The sequence below is a fragment of the Erithacus rubecula genome, assembly GCF_903797595.1.
Source record: "Erithacus rubecula genome assembly, chromosome: 29".
Lineage (NCBI taxonomy): Eukaryota > Metazoa > Chordata > Aves > Passeriformes > Muscicapidae > Erithacus > Erithacus rubecula.
In genome coordinates this window covers 2,659,972-2,675,644 of record NC_136681.1, presented here as the reverse complement: position 1 = coordinate 2,675,644, position 15,673 = coordinate 2,659,972, and the positions used below count along the sequence as shown (strand labels likewise).

General features: G+C 45.1%; 1 protein-coding gene across 1 annotated transcript; it reads left to right on the top strand.

The window, feature by feature from the left end:
- The first annotated feature begins 1,955 nt into the window (after positions 1 to 1,955).
- On the top strand, positions 1,956 to 14,024 carry CDCA2 (cell division cycle associated 2). The gene is made up of 14 exons (XM_079328973.1): positions 1,956 to 2,463; positions 2,943 to 3,073; positions 3,591 to 3,720; positions 4,198 to 4,385; positions 4,628 to 4,724; positions 4,990 to 5,174; positions 5,703 to 5,790; positions 6,268 to 6,467; positions 7,611 to 7,674; positions 8,004 to 8,050; positions 8,590 to 8,640; positions 9,178 to 9,340; positions 9,922 to 10,016; positions 13,306 to 14,024. Exons 1-14 carry the CDS (start codon positions 1,983 to 1,985, stop codon positions 14,020 to 14,022), a joined length of 2,637 nt encoding a protein of 878 aa, XP_079185099.1. The 5' UTR covers positions 1,956 to 1,982; the 3' UTR covers positions 14,023 to 14,024.
- The last annotated feature ends 1,649 nt before the right edge of the window (positions 14,025 to 15,673 follow it).

The following is a 15,673-nucleotide window of genomic DNA, read 5'->3' as shown; positions in this document are numbered from 1 at the left end:
GTTGAATGAATTCATTTAATCGCTTTTATTTTTTTAATTTCCGAGAGGTGCTGAGACAGAGATCGCTCCGCCAGCTCAAAGAGTCCCCTCTGTCCCCGCCGAGCCCCGAGCGCCCCGGGGGCAGAGCAGCGCTGAGAGGTCACCCCCATGATCCACCCTCCCTGCGCCGCTGCCCGGGCTGCGGGTGGCTGCGGGGGGCGCTGGGGATGGGAGAAGGGGAAGGAGCGCGGAGGGATCCGCGAGGGCGGGGCGAGGTTTGAAAGCGTGAGGCGGGACCGGCGCGGGGCTGAGGTGAGGGCGGCTGGGCAGGGAACGGGGAGAACTCGGGGTGAGAGTCCTCAGAGGGAGCCACGTACCCTGAAAACCCTTCGGGGTGAGAGTGCCCAGGGTGCGCCACACACCGGGGGAGAGCTCGGGGGCGGCTGGGTGAGAGCGCTCAGAGGGAGCCGGAGAAACCCTGAGGGATACGCGGGAGGGTGCGGTGGGGTGAGAGTGCCCAAAGGGATCCACACACCTGGAAACCCTCAGGGATACCCAAGGTGAGATCCCCAAAGGGATCCACACACCTGGAAACCCTCAGGGATACCCAAGGTGAGATCCCCAAAGGGATCCACACACCTGGAAACCCTCAGGAATACCCAAGGTGAGATCCCCAAAGGGATCCACACACCTGGAAACCCTCAGGGATACCCAAGGTGAGATCCCCAAAGGGATTCACACACCTGGAAACCCTCAGGGATACCCAAGGTGAGATCCCCAAAGGGATCCACACACCTGGAAACTCTCAGGAATACCCAAGGTGAGATCCCCAAAGGGATCCACACACCTGAAAACCCTCAGGGATACCCAAGGTGAGATCCCCAAAGGGATCCACACACCTGAAAACCCTCAGGAATACCCAAGGTGAGATCCCCAAAGGGATCCACACACCTGGAAACCTTTGGAGGTACCCAAGGTGAGATCCCCAAAGGGATCCACACACCTGGAAACCTTTGGAGGTACCCAAGGTGAGATCCCCAAAGGGATCCACACACCTGGAAACCCTCAGGAATACCCAAGGTGAGATCCCCAAAGGGATCCACACACCTGGAAACCCTCAGGGATACCCAAGGTGAGATCCCCAAAGGGATCCACACACCTGGAAACCCTCGGGGATACCCAAGGTGAGATCCCCAAAGGGATCCACACACCTGGAAACCCTCGGGGATACCCAAGGTGAGATCCCCAAAGGGATCCACACACCTGAAAAGCCTCGGGAATACCTGAAATGAGAGTTCCCAAAGGGATCCTCACACCAACTTGGGTGTTTTTCCCTGTCCAAGTGAAGCAGTTTCATTTCGTTAATTTTGTTTGTGAAATGTGCCTGGATTTGTAGAAGGGAAATTTCAGACTCGTGAGTTGTATCTTGTTAACTTCAAGAAACTAACTACAAAGTAACTGGCCTTTGAAAGTTTCTATTTAAAAGCTGATGGTGTTTAAAAATAGTGTTGTTTCTTCCTCGGATTTCTTTCCAAGATTTGTCTTTTCTTCCTGCTGCTACTAATTAATGATATTAAAAGTGGTATTAAACTGCTGATGTTTATTGTGACATTTGGAGCAAAGCAGTGTGATTGTGGTTGATGCCTTTTATTCACATATTTTATATTTTTGTGAGGTTTGACAGTGTGAAATCACAGCCTGGTGCCTCCTTACCCTGAGCCACTCCTGTGTGTGTTTATAATGCAAAACACTGGTTAATAATAATATTAATAGAAATAATAATAATATTACAAGTTTTTATTGCTCTGTGTTTTTCTTTCTGGTTCCCACCTTTTGTGTCATTTCCCTTCCCACCCCACTGTTAAACACCTTGTCCAGGAAAAAAAAATGTGGATTTGGGAGAAGTTTGAGTGTGGTAGTGAGCTCTTGCTCTTAGCAAGTAATAATATATTTTTTTTTCTTTTTTATATGAATCTATAATTACAGGAGCAAATGCTGAGTGAATGTTCCTTCAAATAAGTCCCCAAAAAATGCTCAGAGGACCTCAAACTCCTCTGAAAATTAAAGAAAATGAGAGTGACTGTCCTGATCAGAATGAAAAAGCCTCAAGAGAACAGAAAAGCTTCAAATTGACCAAATCCAAAATCATCAGACCATCCAAAAAGGAGAATTTCACTGATGAGAACCATCAACCACCAAAACATGCCCCGAAATACCCCAAAAACCAGAATTTGGGGGTTGGTGGGAGCAGTTTTGGGGTGCTCAGGGGGGATGTGCTCAGTGAAACCCCTTTGCACAAAAAGAAGGATTTTTCCAGCAGCTCAGCTGCTCCCTTGGGAAATGATTTCACCACTCCTGAGAGGGACAAAGTGGAAGGAAAAGCTGATTTTGGGCTGTCTGAAGAGAGGAACAAAGCTGATTTTGCTGCTGTGATAAGTGCAGAGTTTGGGATCCCTCAGGAAAATTTTGGCAAAAAACCCACAGGTGAGGCTGGGCTGATAAATGACTTTTGTCCTTCTCTCAGGAGCTTCTTCAGTTTTAGTCCAAAGGCTTTAATTTACAGCAGATTAATCAGAGTTTTGATGTGCCCAGAAACACATTCTGCAATATCTCAATATTCCTCTGTCCTTAATTTAACTGTACAGATATCCTACAGATAAATACTCTGTGTTTATTTTCAATAAATGAAGTGTCTTGAGTTCCACAATTGCAAGAACAAATCCTGCAAATTGAAAAGCTAAAAGGCAAACTTGGTTTGTGCTAATTTGCTTTTAAGCATTTAATTTGATTTGCTCAGGGATGTTTCTAGGGCTGAGCAGGTAATTTTGTATCAGAATAAACAGCATTAATCAACCTTAAAAAAAATTTAAATTTACCATTTTAAAGCTTTAGGTACTACAAAATATTTTTGTAGTTTTGTGCTTTTTTTTTTTTTTTAACCTCTTCTCTTATCCTTTTTTCAGGTGCTTCCCCAAAATCACTCAAATTTAGGAGAAGATCAACCATTGGCTTGAGGGGATCACCAGAAAACAATTCCCTGATCCAGTACCTGGCCCAGCAGAGGAGCAGCAGGCAGAGGGAAACTTTCACCCAGGTGAAAGAAAATTCCCAAATTCTCTGGAATTGGGAATTCTGCTGGAATTCCCAGCTGGAGCTGGGAGAAGGTTTGGGATAATAACAACAATGACATTAATTTGCTGCTGTCCCTTAATTCAGAATGTTCCAGGTTTTGGTTAAACTTGGCTGGAATTTCTTCTCCATGTTGAGCTTGTTGATAAATTTTCATTTTTTGTTGCTTTGCTGCACTTGGTTTTTTGGGTAATTAAAATGTTGCTGGTTCCAAGTGAAGTTCATTTCATGCATGAGTGATTTGATTGATCAGATTTGTTCATAACTTGAACTATTCTGGGCTGTCAGAAAAAGTAAATTCTAGAGGAACAGATTAAATGCAATAAAATATAAAATATCTGAGTAAAATTCCTTTTTTTTTTCCCATTTGCAGCCAGATTAAATTCTGGATTCTTTATATTTTATATCCAAGTGTAAATGCACAAGATGAAAGTTGAAATGGTGAGGGAGGAAACCTGATGGGGTTGATTTTTTTTTGGCAGATCAGTCCTTTCCAACCTGCACGTGTGAGGTCACTCAAGGACAAAATTGATGCTTTCCAAGCTTCATTTGAATCCCTGCAAGAATCTGAGGGGGAGTCTGGACCCTCACACCTGGGAAAAGAAGCTTCTTGTAAGTTAATTAAATACCTTTGCCTTAAATATCAGCTCTTCTCTTTAGGATAAAAGAGCAAAATTAGAAATATTTATCCTAAAACAAAATAACCTTCCTTCATAAAGCTTGACAGAGGTGTTTGTGCTTGGTTTAAACTCTCTAAATGCACCCTGATTCATAGTTTCTCTGAAAATTTCTATTTTTGGGATTCTTTCCTTAGTAGATTTGTACTCTTTGCTGGATTTTTCAGTGAGCATTCATGAGAATGGTTTTCATTTTAATTCTGTTATTGCTGTTCTTAATAACATTTATATGAAAAAAATCACTTGTTTTGTTTTGAAGGTTGGAAATGTTATTTTCAAAATAGATCTAAAATTGCCTAGAACATAACTTGACTTTTTGCACCTCTTGATGAAGAACCACAAAAAGAGAATTCATTGAAAAACCTGAAGTTTGTGGTTTGTTTGGATTCTGTTTTCTTTTTAATTGATGCAGCTCAGGACAAAGCACCTTTTAAAAAAGACCCAAACCTGCAGCAGTGGAATGAAAATTTCATCTTGGGCAACAGAGGAGCTGCTTTAAAAGAAAATTTCAGCAAAAATGGCAACAAGAAGAGCAGGAGTGAACTCAGGATCTGCAGCATCTTGTCCCCTGTGACTGTCACTGACCCTGCTGCTGCAAAGGTGCTTTGAACTGGGGAGAAACCTCTAAATGACATTAAATTATGGAATTTCTTCATTAGTCATGTCTAATCTTGCTAAGCATTTCATTAATTAAGCATTTCCCTGAGTGTTTTGGGAAAATAAATTCAGTTGAAGTAGTGGATGATGGAGAAAACTCTGAAATCTTTGTGGGATTAAAATCCCACATAGTTTGTGCTGCTGTAAAAATCCTGTAACTTTTTTTTTTTTTGGTTTTTTTTTAGGAATGGGTTTATGAGCAGCAAAATCCTATTGAATCCTTGGAGACTGTTCTACCTGGAGATATCCTGGAAAAAGGCCATGGTAAGAGAATTCAGCACTGTTACAATCTTTGTTCAAGAAATAAAAATCCTGGGATATTTGTCAGCTGACATTTATCATCTTGTCTACAATTTAGGGCACTGTATAAACTTAATTTACCTTTTCCTTGATCTAATGCTCCTCTTTTTGTATGTTTTATGTACCTGGGGTACAAAACCAGCAATGTACAGGCTGATGGATTTTTGTGGGGTGTTTCTGCACAGGATCTATGGGCTAAAAAAATGTGAATTTTCCTTTGAATGTCCCAGCTCTGCTTGCTCTGCAGGTGCCAGGGGTGATGCTGCCTCAGATCCCAGCACAAGGAGGGATGTGGGAGATGAAAACCTGGCACTGCTGGGGGGATGCCAAGGCCCTGTGACACCTCTGGGGACAAGGAGTGACCCCAGCAGCTCCCTGCTGAGATCCATCCTGAAGAAAACCCCAGGCAGGGAGCTCAGGGACAGCCCCAAGGTGGGTTCAGAGTTTGAGGGTCAGCCTGAAGGTGCTTTGGTGTCTGATTGTGGCTTGGGAGTGATTTAATCCTGCTTGGTTTTAATCACAGCACTCTGTGATTCATTCTGAACATTTGATTCTTGTGTTTGAATTTCCCAGGCACACACAAAATGATTTGTTACACCCTCAGCCCTTCATTTCCTTGGCCAATGATCAATCTCCAATAAATGGGCTGAGATTCTCTGTGTTTATTAAATCCATCCCATCATCACTCATGGAATTCCCAGAGCAGCTGTGGCTGCCCCTGGATCCCTGGCAGTGCCCAAAACCAGTTTGGGTCCCCAAACATGTCCCTGCCATGGCAGGGGTGACACTGGAAAATTTCAACTCCTTCATCACCCAAACCATCCCATGAAATCAATGTTGAGTTTTCTTCATGCAGCAAACAAGTAGGTTTGGTTAAACAAAAGGACTGATTATTAAATTATGCTTAGAGGGCAATATTTTAATTAAAATTTATTGTTCTGTATCCCTTCAATCTGACAGGAATACTCCAAGAGTGCCACTGGCAGAGGAGGAGATGAATCTGCTGCAATCTCCAATTGTGTAAAAACCTTGGAAAATTTGCAAACAGGTCAGATTCCCCTTTGTAAGAAAAAAAATCCTTTGTCTTTCTTTACTTCTTTTTTAAAAAATAAAGTATTGTGTGGGATGATAAAGTTTTTTCTCTTTGCTAAGTCTATTTATTGATATTAATCACTAAAATCACTGAATGTTCTCCTTGTGGCATCCTGCTGATGACATGGAAAAAAGATTGCTAAAAAAAAATGTCTATAAAAAAGAAAACTTGAGAAAGCATCAAACACCTGTTTTTTTTTTTTTAAGGAGTTTTACACTTTTTAATTGAAACTTGGGGAGCAAGTGGTACTTTTTAGTGTATTTGTTATTTTTTCATAAATCCAGAGTGAAAATCCTGGCTGACCTCATGTGAAATTGTTGTTTTGCTGATTTGTTTGGGTGATGATTTTTAGGAGAACATTTAAATCTCTTACAAATCCTCTTCTCTGAGCCACTTCCCCTTCACTCAGCTCATTTCCTTTTATTCCAACAGAGCCAACTGACACTCAGAGCTCCAAAACACCAAAGAAGAAAAAAGTGACTTTTGGGGAAGTTCTGAGCCCTGAAATCTTTGACCAGAGCCTTCCTGCCAACACCCCCCTGCACAGAGGAGCCTCCCCAGGGCAGAGCCCCTGGGCCAGGCTGGGACTGCCTGAGCAGCCTCTGCCAGTCCTGGATTTGGGCTGGGATCAGGTGAGTGTGTCCTTTATTCTTTATGAATTGTCAGTCCTGGATTTGGGCTGGGATCAGGTGAGTTTGTCCTTTATTCTTTATGAATTGTCAGTCCTGGATTTGGGCTGGGATGAGGTGAGTGTGTCCTTTATTCCCTGGGAATTGTCAATTCTTGGATTTGGGCTGGGATCAGGTGAGTGTGTCCTTTATTCCCTGGGAATTCTCAGTTCTTGGATTTGGGCTGGGATCAGGTGAGTGTGTCCTTTATTCCCTTGGAATTCTCAATTCTTGGATTTGGGCTGGGATCAGGTGAGTGTGTCCTTTATTCCCTGGGAATTCTCAGTTCTTGGATTTGGGCTGGGATCAGGTGAGTTTGTCCTTTATTCCCAGAAAATTGTCAATTCTTGGGTTTGGGCTGGGATCAGGTGAGTGTGTCCTTTATTCTTTATGAATTGTCAATTCTTGGATTTGGGCTGGGATCAGGTGAGTGTGTCCTTTATTCTTTATGAATTGTCAGTCCTGGATTTGGGCTGGGATGAGGTGAGTGTGTCCTTTATTCCCTGAGAATTGTCAATTCTTGGATTTGGGCTGGGATCAGGTGAGTGTGTCCTTTATTCCCTGGGAATTCTCAGTTCTTGGATTTGGGCTGGGATCAGGTGAGTGTGTCCTTTATTCCCTGAGAATTTTCAATTCTGGATTTGGGCTGGGATGAGGTGAGTTTGTTCTCTGTTCCCTGAGAATTGTCAATTCTTTGATTTTTTGATTGGGATGAGCTGAGTTTGTTGTTCTTTAATTTCTGTGAATTCTTGGATTTTGATTGGGATGAGCTGAGTTTGTTCTTTTTTCCCTATGTATTTTCCATTCTTGGATTTAGATTGGAATGAGGTGAGTTTGTTGTTCTTTATCCCCTGAGAATTGCCAATTATTGAATTTAGTATTTTCTTGGGCTCAGCTGAGTTTCAGCTTTTAACTTTCTGAACCTTGACATCTTTTTCCCTTCCCTTTTATTTTTTTTTTTTTTACATTTTGCTGCTAAGTTTCTTTTTGCCACACAGAGTAAAGGAGTTTTCTTCAAGACACCAAATTAAAACCAATTTCTCTACAAACACTGATGAACAAATACCTGTCATTTATTCCTAAAAAATGTCATTATTTTTATTAAAGGAAAATGTTGAGCCTCTCCCAGAATTCCTGGAAAGTTCTGCTGCTGCTGTTGAAAATACAGAAGGTAACCCCAACTTTGCTTTTATCAGTAGATAATGAAACTTTTTGTGCCTGAAAATTGAGATTTGAAGCTTTTGGTTTCTTTTTCTGTTGGTATTTTTTAATACAGGGAGATAATCTCTCAATTTTGAAATTGTTTAACACAAATATTTCAACTGTGCAAAAATTGGCATTTAATTGAAGTTTTCTTCTGAAGCTCCTTGCAGTGTTTACCTGTTTATTTAAGTTATTGACATTTCTGATTTTTTTCTTTGAACATTTTACTGTTTAAAGTAATTTTTTTGCATTGAAACTGATTAAAAATCTTTATTTTTATTTCTTTTATATTAACAGAGACTGACAAACCTGACACAATAACTCCTTTTTCTACTAAGAGGAAGGTGAGTTTCCTTAGTGATAAAATTTGGGTTTTTTTTAACTCCTTCAGCCAGAATTGTTCTCTTTTATCCCTCTTGATGCATAAAAAAAAAGTTTTTTTTCCAAACTCAGGTATAAGAATTATCTATATCCAGCTATATGGAAATACCTCCTGTTAGTGCCTTGAGGAAATGAGATTTTTTTCAATGAAAAATGATTTTACAGTTATTAAAAATGCAGCCTGATACTTAAATTGACAATTTCTATTGAATTTTCTGGGAGCTTTTCCAAATAATCTGACAAAAAAAGTTTTAGTTACTGGAATTTGAAAGCACAGAATTGATTGTACAAGAAATGATTTTTGGACAGCTCTGGAATAAAAAATAGAAGAAGAAAAAAATTAATTTTGTTAAATAAGTTGAAAATGGAATATTTTCATATCATCCAAACTGTGTGAAGTGAGTCTAATATTGAATTTCCTGTTGTGCCTGCCCCTAATGAGGTGATTAATTAATTCCATTTTTTTTTTGTGCCTCCCAACCACCCCAAAACTTGTTTTCAGCAGGGCAAGGACCTGGCAGGGGACACTGAGGGGAGCAGCTGTGGTGACACAAACACTGAAAATCCAAGAAAAAACAAGATCCAGAGACAGAAAAATCCAACCACAAAAAAAGCCCAAGGTGAGTTCCAGCCACTGCAGTTGCTGAATTCTGCTTGGATTTTATTTTTTAAAAAATTATTTTTATTTCTTTCTCTCTCTCTGTGTCTTACAGGATTATTTTCATCTTCTTGTTGCTGTCAATATTTTTTTTTTTTTATCCCCATCTTGTTTTTCCTGCATTTTCTGCCTCATCCCTCTTTACTCATTGAGGGCTTGAATTCCTGTTGAATTTTTTTGGGGAGAGAAATATTTGTGGGTCACTTTTCAAGACTTGAGGGCCAACAAATGAATTTGTGGTTCTTCCTTTACCTTGCAGAACCATGTTAGAAAAAAACTATTTATTTTTTGAGTTTTTAGATGATTCTGGCAAAAGTGGAACCATTAGGGGAAGTAATTGTCACCCATCAAAATCCAGTCATGGGATCATTTCTTGAAAAATATTCTAGAGGATGATGAAAATTTCATCATTTTCCTTCTCAATCTTTTCAGAAAGCAAAATACCCAAGCTTTGGGAAAAGAAGAAAGAAAAAAGTCAAGAAACCTTTGTATGGGGAAAGAGAAATGGCTTCTAAGAAACCCCTTCTCAGCCCAATCCCTGAAATTCCAGAGGTTTTCTCTTCTGTCTCCTCTCCAAACTCACCACTTCTTACAGGTAATTTGGATTTTAGTTTGCTCTTTGTTCCTTTATTTCAAAAAAAAATTTTTTTTTTTTACTTTTAATTACTTCTGTACAGAGTCTGCAAGATCTAATCAATTAATAATGCTTAATAATTAACTGATAAATGCAATTTTTGTTGGACTCCAGTATAAATCTGACCAAAAATCCACTTCTTTTAATTTGGGTGTTGCTATTTTCATCATCTTAAATCTGCTGAGTTGGGCATGAAGAGTTAAGGGATGTGCAGAATTTTCTGTTGGGTTTGTTCCTCACTCTTTATCTGTTTAGAAGATTATTTTTATATAGGTGAATAAGTAAAAAAATGTGTGCAAGAAAGAGGAGAAAAAGTGTGTAAGTAAGAGAGGAAAAAGTGTGTATAAGGGAAAAATGTAAGTAAGAAAAAAGTGTGTGCAAGTAAGGAAAAAAGTGTGTAAATAAGAGAAAAAAAATATATTTAAGTAAGGAAAAAAAATGTAATAAAAACTGACATGAGAAGTAAAATAGCACAAAGCTTTTCTTGTAGTAGCCAGATGATTTTTAGCCCAATTAACTAATTAATGCTTGCTGTCCTTCAGGGGGAGCAGGTGGGGGTGGGGCTGAGCCCCAGGCTGGAGGGGGCCCAGAGGATGCAGAGACTGAGCTGCCAGAAAGGCTGGAGGCTGCTGCTGAGGTAACTGCACAGCTGGAGCACAGCTGGAGCACAGCTGGAGCACAGCTGGAGCACAGCTGGGCTGGGAGGGGAAACACTGCCCTGGGGAGTGTGCACCCCTGGGAATGGGCACCCCTGGGAGTGTGCACCCCTGGGAGTGTGCACCCCTGGGAATGGGCACCCCTGGGAATGTGCACCCCTGGGAATGGGCACCCCTGGGAATGTGCACCCATGGGAGTGTGCACCCCTGGGAGTGTGCACCCATGGGAATGTGCACCCCTGGGAATGTGCACCCCTGGGAGTGTGCACCCATGGGAATGTGCACCCCTGGGAATGGGCACCCCTGGGAGTGTGCACCCTTGGGAGTGTGCATGTGCACCCCTGGGAATGGGCACCCCTGGGAGTGTGCACCCTTGGGAGTGTGCACCCCTGGGAATGTGCACCCATGGGAATGTGCACCCCTGGGAATCTGCACCCCTGGGAATGTGCACCCCTGGGAATGTGCACCCCTGGGAATGTGCACCCATGGGAATGGGCACCCCTGGGAATGGGCACCCCTGGGAATGTGCACCCATGGGAATGGGCACCCCTGGGAATGGGCACCCCTGGGAGTGTGCACCCCTGGGAGTGTGCACCCCTGGGAATGTGCACCCCTGGGAATGTGCACCCCTGGGAATGTGCACCCCTGGGAGTGTGCACCCCTGGGAGTGTGCACCCCTGGGAATGTGCACCCCTGGGAATGTGCACCCCTGGGAATGTGCACCCCTGGGAGTGTGCACCCCTGGGAGTGTGCACCCCTGGGAATGGGCACCCCTGGGAGTGTGCACCCCTGGGAATGGGCACCCCTGGGAGTGTGCACCCCTGGGAATGTGCACCCCTGGGAATGTGCACCCCTGGGACTGTGCACCCCTGGGACTGTGCACCCCTGGGAATGTGCACCCCTGGGAATGTGCACCCATGGGAATGGGCACCCCTGGGAGTGTGCACCCCTGGGAGTGTGCACCCCTGGGAATGTGCACCCCTGGGAGTGTGCACCCCTGGGAGTGTGCAACCCTGGGAGTGTGCACCCCTGGGACTGTGCACCCCTGGGCACTGTGCACCCCTGGGAATGGGCACCCCTGGGAATGTGCACCCCTGGGAATGGGCACCCCTGGGAATGTGCACCCTTGGGAATGTGCACCCCTGGGCACTGTGCACCCCTGGGCACTGTGCACCCCTGGGCACTGTGCACCCCTGGGAATGTGCACCCCTGGGAATGGGCACCCCTGGGAGTGTGCACCCCTGGGAATGGGCACCCCTGGGAATGTGCACCCCTGGGAATGTGCACCCCTGGGAGTGTGCACCCCTGGGAATGTGCACCCTTGGGAATGTGCACCCCTGGGAATGGGCACCCCTGGGAATGTGCACCCATGGGAATGGGCACCCCTGGGAATGGGCACCCCTGGGAATGTGCACCCCTGGGAATGTGCACCCTTGGGAATGTGCACCCCTGGGAATGGGCACCCCTGGGAATGGGCACCCCTGGGAATGGGCACCCCTGGGAATGTGCACCCCTGGGAGTGTGCACCCCTGGGAATGTGCATGTGCACCCCTGGGCACTGTGCACCCATGGGAGTGTGCACCCCTGGGAATGGGCACCCCTGGGAATGGGCACCCCTGGGAATGGGCACCCCTGGGAATGGGCACCCCTGGGCACTGTGCACCCCTGGGAATGTGCACCCCTGGGAATGTGCATGTGCACCCCTGGGAGTGTGCACGTGCACCCCTGGGAATGGGCACCCCTGGGAATGGGCAACCCCTGGGAGTGTGCACGTGCACCCCTGGGAATGGGCACCCCTGGGAATGTGCACCCCTGGGAATGGGCACCCCTGGGAATGTGCACCCCTGGGAATGTGCACCCCTGGGAGTGTGCACCCCTGGGAATGGGCACCCCTGGGAATGTGCACCCCTGGGAATGGGCACCCATGGGAATGTGCATGTGCACCCCTGGGAGTGTGCACCCCTGGGAATGTGCACCCCTGGGAGTGTGCACCCCTGGGAATGGGCACCCCTGGGAATGTGCACCCCTGGGAATGGGCACCCCTGGGAGTGTGCACCCCTGGGAATGTGCATGTGCACCCCTGGGAATGGGCACCCCTGGGAATGTGCACCCCTGGGAATGGGCACCCCTGGGAGTGTGCACCCCTGGGAATGGGCACCCCTGGGAATGGGCACCCCTGGGAGTGTGCACCCCTGGGAATGGGCACCCCTGGGAATGTGCATGTGCACCCCTGGGAATGTGCACCCCTGGGAATGTGCACCCCTGGGAATGGGCACCCCTGGGAATGTGCATGTGCACCCCTGGGAATGGGCACCCCTGGGAGTGTGCACCCCTGGGAATGTGCATGTGCACCCCTGGGAATGGGCACCCCTGGGAGTGTGCACCCCTGGGAATGTGCACCCCTGGGAATGTGCACCCCTGGGAGTGTGCACCCCTGGGAATGTGCATGGGCACCCCTGGGCACTGTGCACCCCTGGGAATGTGCACCCTTGGGAATGTGCACCCCTGGGAGTGTGCACCCCTGGGAATGTGCACCCCTGGGCACTGTGCACCCCTGGGAGTGTGCACCCCTGGGAGTGTGCACCCCTGGGAGTGTGCACCCCTGGGCACTGTGCACCCCTGGGAATGTGCATCCTTGGTAATGTGCATCCCATGAAATGTCCATCCCTGCAATGTCCATCCCTGGGAGGAGCTGTTGGGCATTCAGAGCTCAGCTGAGTCTCTGAGCAGCCTGGGGCTGGAATAAAATGATCTTTGTCTCTTCCAATCCTGATCATTCTCTGCTTCCCAAAAAAATCTAAGTTTGGCCTCACACTGAAACAGATCCAGCCTGCAGGATTCCCTGTCATGGACATGGTGAGAGGAGCCAATTCAGCTGTTTGAAACCAGTTTTTTTATTGATTACCTCTTGCCTGTATTTAAAAAAATAATAAGAATTCATTATCATACTTAAATAGACAATTTCTGTTGAATTTTCTGGGAGCTTTTCCAAATAATCTCCCAAAAAAAGTTTTGGTTGCTGGAATTTGAAGGCACAGAATTGATTGTGCAAGAAGTGATTTCAGACTTCAGAGTTGGACAGCTCTGGAATAAAAAATAGAGGAAGAAAAAAAGGAACTAATTTTCTTAAAAGAAATAAGTCAAGATGAAAATTGAGCATTTTCATATCATCCAAACTGTGTGAAGTGAGTCTGTAATATTAAAATTTGAGTTGTGCCTGCCCCTAATGAGGTGATAATTAATTCCATTTGATTTCTTTATCCTCCCCAGCTTTCAGATGCAGAAGGTGATTTTGATCCACCTGAGCATTTCCAGCAAGGCAAACACACTCCATGTGAAAAAGAAGCAAAGGAGGAATTACAAGAAAATCCAACTGGGCTGGAAATTCTGGACCAACAGGAAGACACCCAGAGACCCCAGGATTCTTTCAGAGCTGATGCAGCAAGGAGGAGAAGAAGAAACAGCACTGCCTTCTGCTTCCCTCCTGGTGGAAATTTGGAAATTCCTGAGGCTGCTGCTGCTGTTGGCAGTTACAGGCTGGAGGAAGCTCTGGCAGGGCCCCTGCAGGGGGACACCCCCCAGCTCAGGGTGAGACGCAGCATGAGGCTCAGCAGGGGAGCCAGAGAGGGTCTGGCATGGATCCAGCTGCCCCCTGAGCCTCCCAAACAGCCCCAAAAATCCAGGAGGAGCAGCAGCAGCACCTCCATCCTGGCAGGAGCTGAGAATATTCAGCACAGGGAGCAAAACCTGCCCCTCCTGCCAGCCCTGGGGAAGGAGAATGAAAGTTGTGCTGCTGCCAGGAGGGGCAGGAGGAGGAGCCTTTGTGAAGCCACAGCTCCAGAAATGCCCTGGGCTCCCCCCCAGAGGAGGAGAAGCACAAATTCTGCCTGTGGGAAGGACAGGAGTAACCAAAAACACTCAGAAGCAGCAGAAACTCTTGAGCTGAGATTGCAAGATGTTTCAGGCATCTCTGATTTTTTGAAGTGAAGGTGATTTTCAGAGCTTGTGCTTGAGCTTTTCTTCTCTTTCCCAACTTTTTTGTATTTCCTCACTTCCTTTCTTACTCATTTTCTGGATAACTTAGAGCTCATTTTCCTTGTCTTGGTGCCTAAAATGCTTGAAGATCTGAAGTGTGTGGCTGACTGGCTCAGAGCATTGATCTGGTACAGTCATGGCAAGTAATGAAGAGAATAAAAAAAAATAATTCTTCTCCCTGATAAATGTGGGTTTGTTTTTAGGACTTAAACCAGGATTTCATGGAACTCTTTAGTGCTCCAAGGGTTTGTTTCCCATGTGTTTGGCCATTCCCTATAAATTGCTATTGAAATCTGCATATATTTAGTGGATAAATACACTAAAAAGAGATTGTCTGCAACAAATAAAGGAATCACTTTTTGAAAGGGAAGAGGAGGAAGTGGGGACCCTCTTTTTATCTTTTGCAAAGGCTTTGGGCATGAGCAGAGGTGGAGTTCATGAATGATTCTCTGATGTAAAGGGTGGTCACTAAAGGAAAAAAAACCAGCTTTTAAATAATTATTGTGTATCAAATTCATCTGACAAATGGAATTGGCTGCTTCATTTCCAGCCCTGTGTGTGCTGAGTCCATCCCCTGTTTGCACTTTGCTTCTTGCACCAATGGAACAAAGAGTGAGAGCTGCAGGTGTGGAAAATAACCCCAGCCAGGTGCTCCAAACTCTGCTGCTGCTTCCATTTCCCATCCTGGCCTGTGCCAGCTGCAGGAAATGGTTTTGTGTCTTCCACAGTCCCCTCTGTGACCTGCTTTGCACCAGGAGTGATGTGGGATAAAATCCTTGCTGTACTTGACTGCTTTTATAGAGCTTGAAAACAACCAGAGCACTTGGATTTTTATATTTCCTTCTCCCAAGACAAGAATTCCTTAAACAACTTGAAAGAAACTGCACTGTTTAAGTGGTGTTTGAGTTACAGAATCATTGGGCTTGGAAAAAGCTTTAAGATCAGAGTTCATAAACCACATCCCCCAGTGCCACATCTCCTGTCTTAAATCCCTCTTAAAAACAGTTGCCTCAATGTTTGATTTGGGGATTTGCTGTTGGGGTTAAGTTTTGGGTTGGTTGCTGTGCTTGGCTGCCAGGAGAGGGCAGCCTGGCCTGAGATTTCTGCTTGGAAGGAACCTGGGAAAGGATATAATGGACAAAAATCTGAGAGGCTGGCTGAGGTTAAAATGTACAGCTCAAAATAATCAGTAAATTAGTAAAAATAGCTGCTCCTTTTGCTGTTCAAAACAAAGCAGCAACTGGAATTGAACTGGAGGAGTGAAATGATGATGGGCTGGAACCAGGTGGGAGTTTTCTGTGGAAATCTCTTTGTGCTTGAGCTGTCTGGGTGACACTGGGGCTGTCACACCCTGAATATCAGACTGAAATAGAAATCCAAAAATTCTCCTGGAGGAAGAGGCTTAGATTTTCCTCCTGGCTGGAAAAGGAGTGTTAAGAATCATTTGTGGGTGCTGAAACCTACAAGAAATGGTTGCATTTCTTGCATTTTAATTCCTTTTCTCATTCTCTGGATAGAATTCATCCTCAAAATATTTTGTCTCCTTAATCTGGAGAGGGGTTGAACAACTCTTCAACTGTGCAGAGGTGGGAGGCAATAATCT

What these genes read in the sequence shown, in the direction of transcription:
- CDCA2 (XM_079328973.1), top strand. Translation starts at nt 1,983, where the DNA reads ATGTTCCTTCAAATAAGTCCCCAAAAAATGCTCAGAGGACCTCAAACT. An exon ending in CCTGGGAAAAGAAGCTTCTT is followed by an intron (nt 3,721 to 4,197) that starts GTAAGTTAATTA and finishes TAATTGATGCAG; the next exon opens with CTCAGGACAAAGCACCTTTT. An exon ending in TGCTGTTGAAAATACAGAAG is followed by an intron (nt 7,675 to 8,003) that starts GTAACCCCAACT and finishes TTATATTAACAG; the next exon opens with AGACTGACAAACCTGACACA.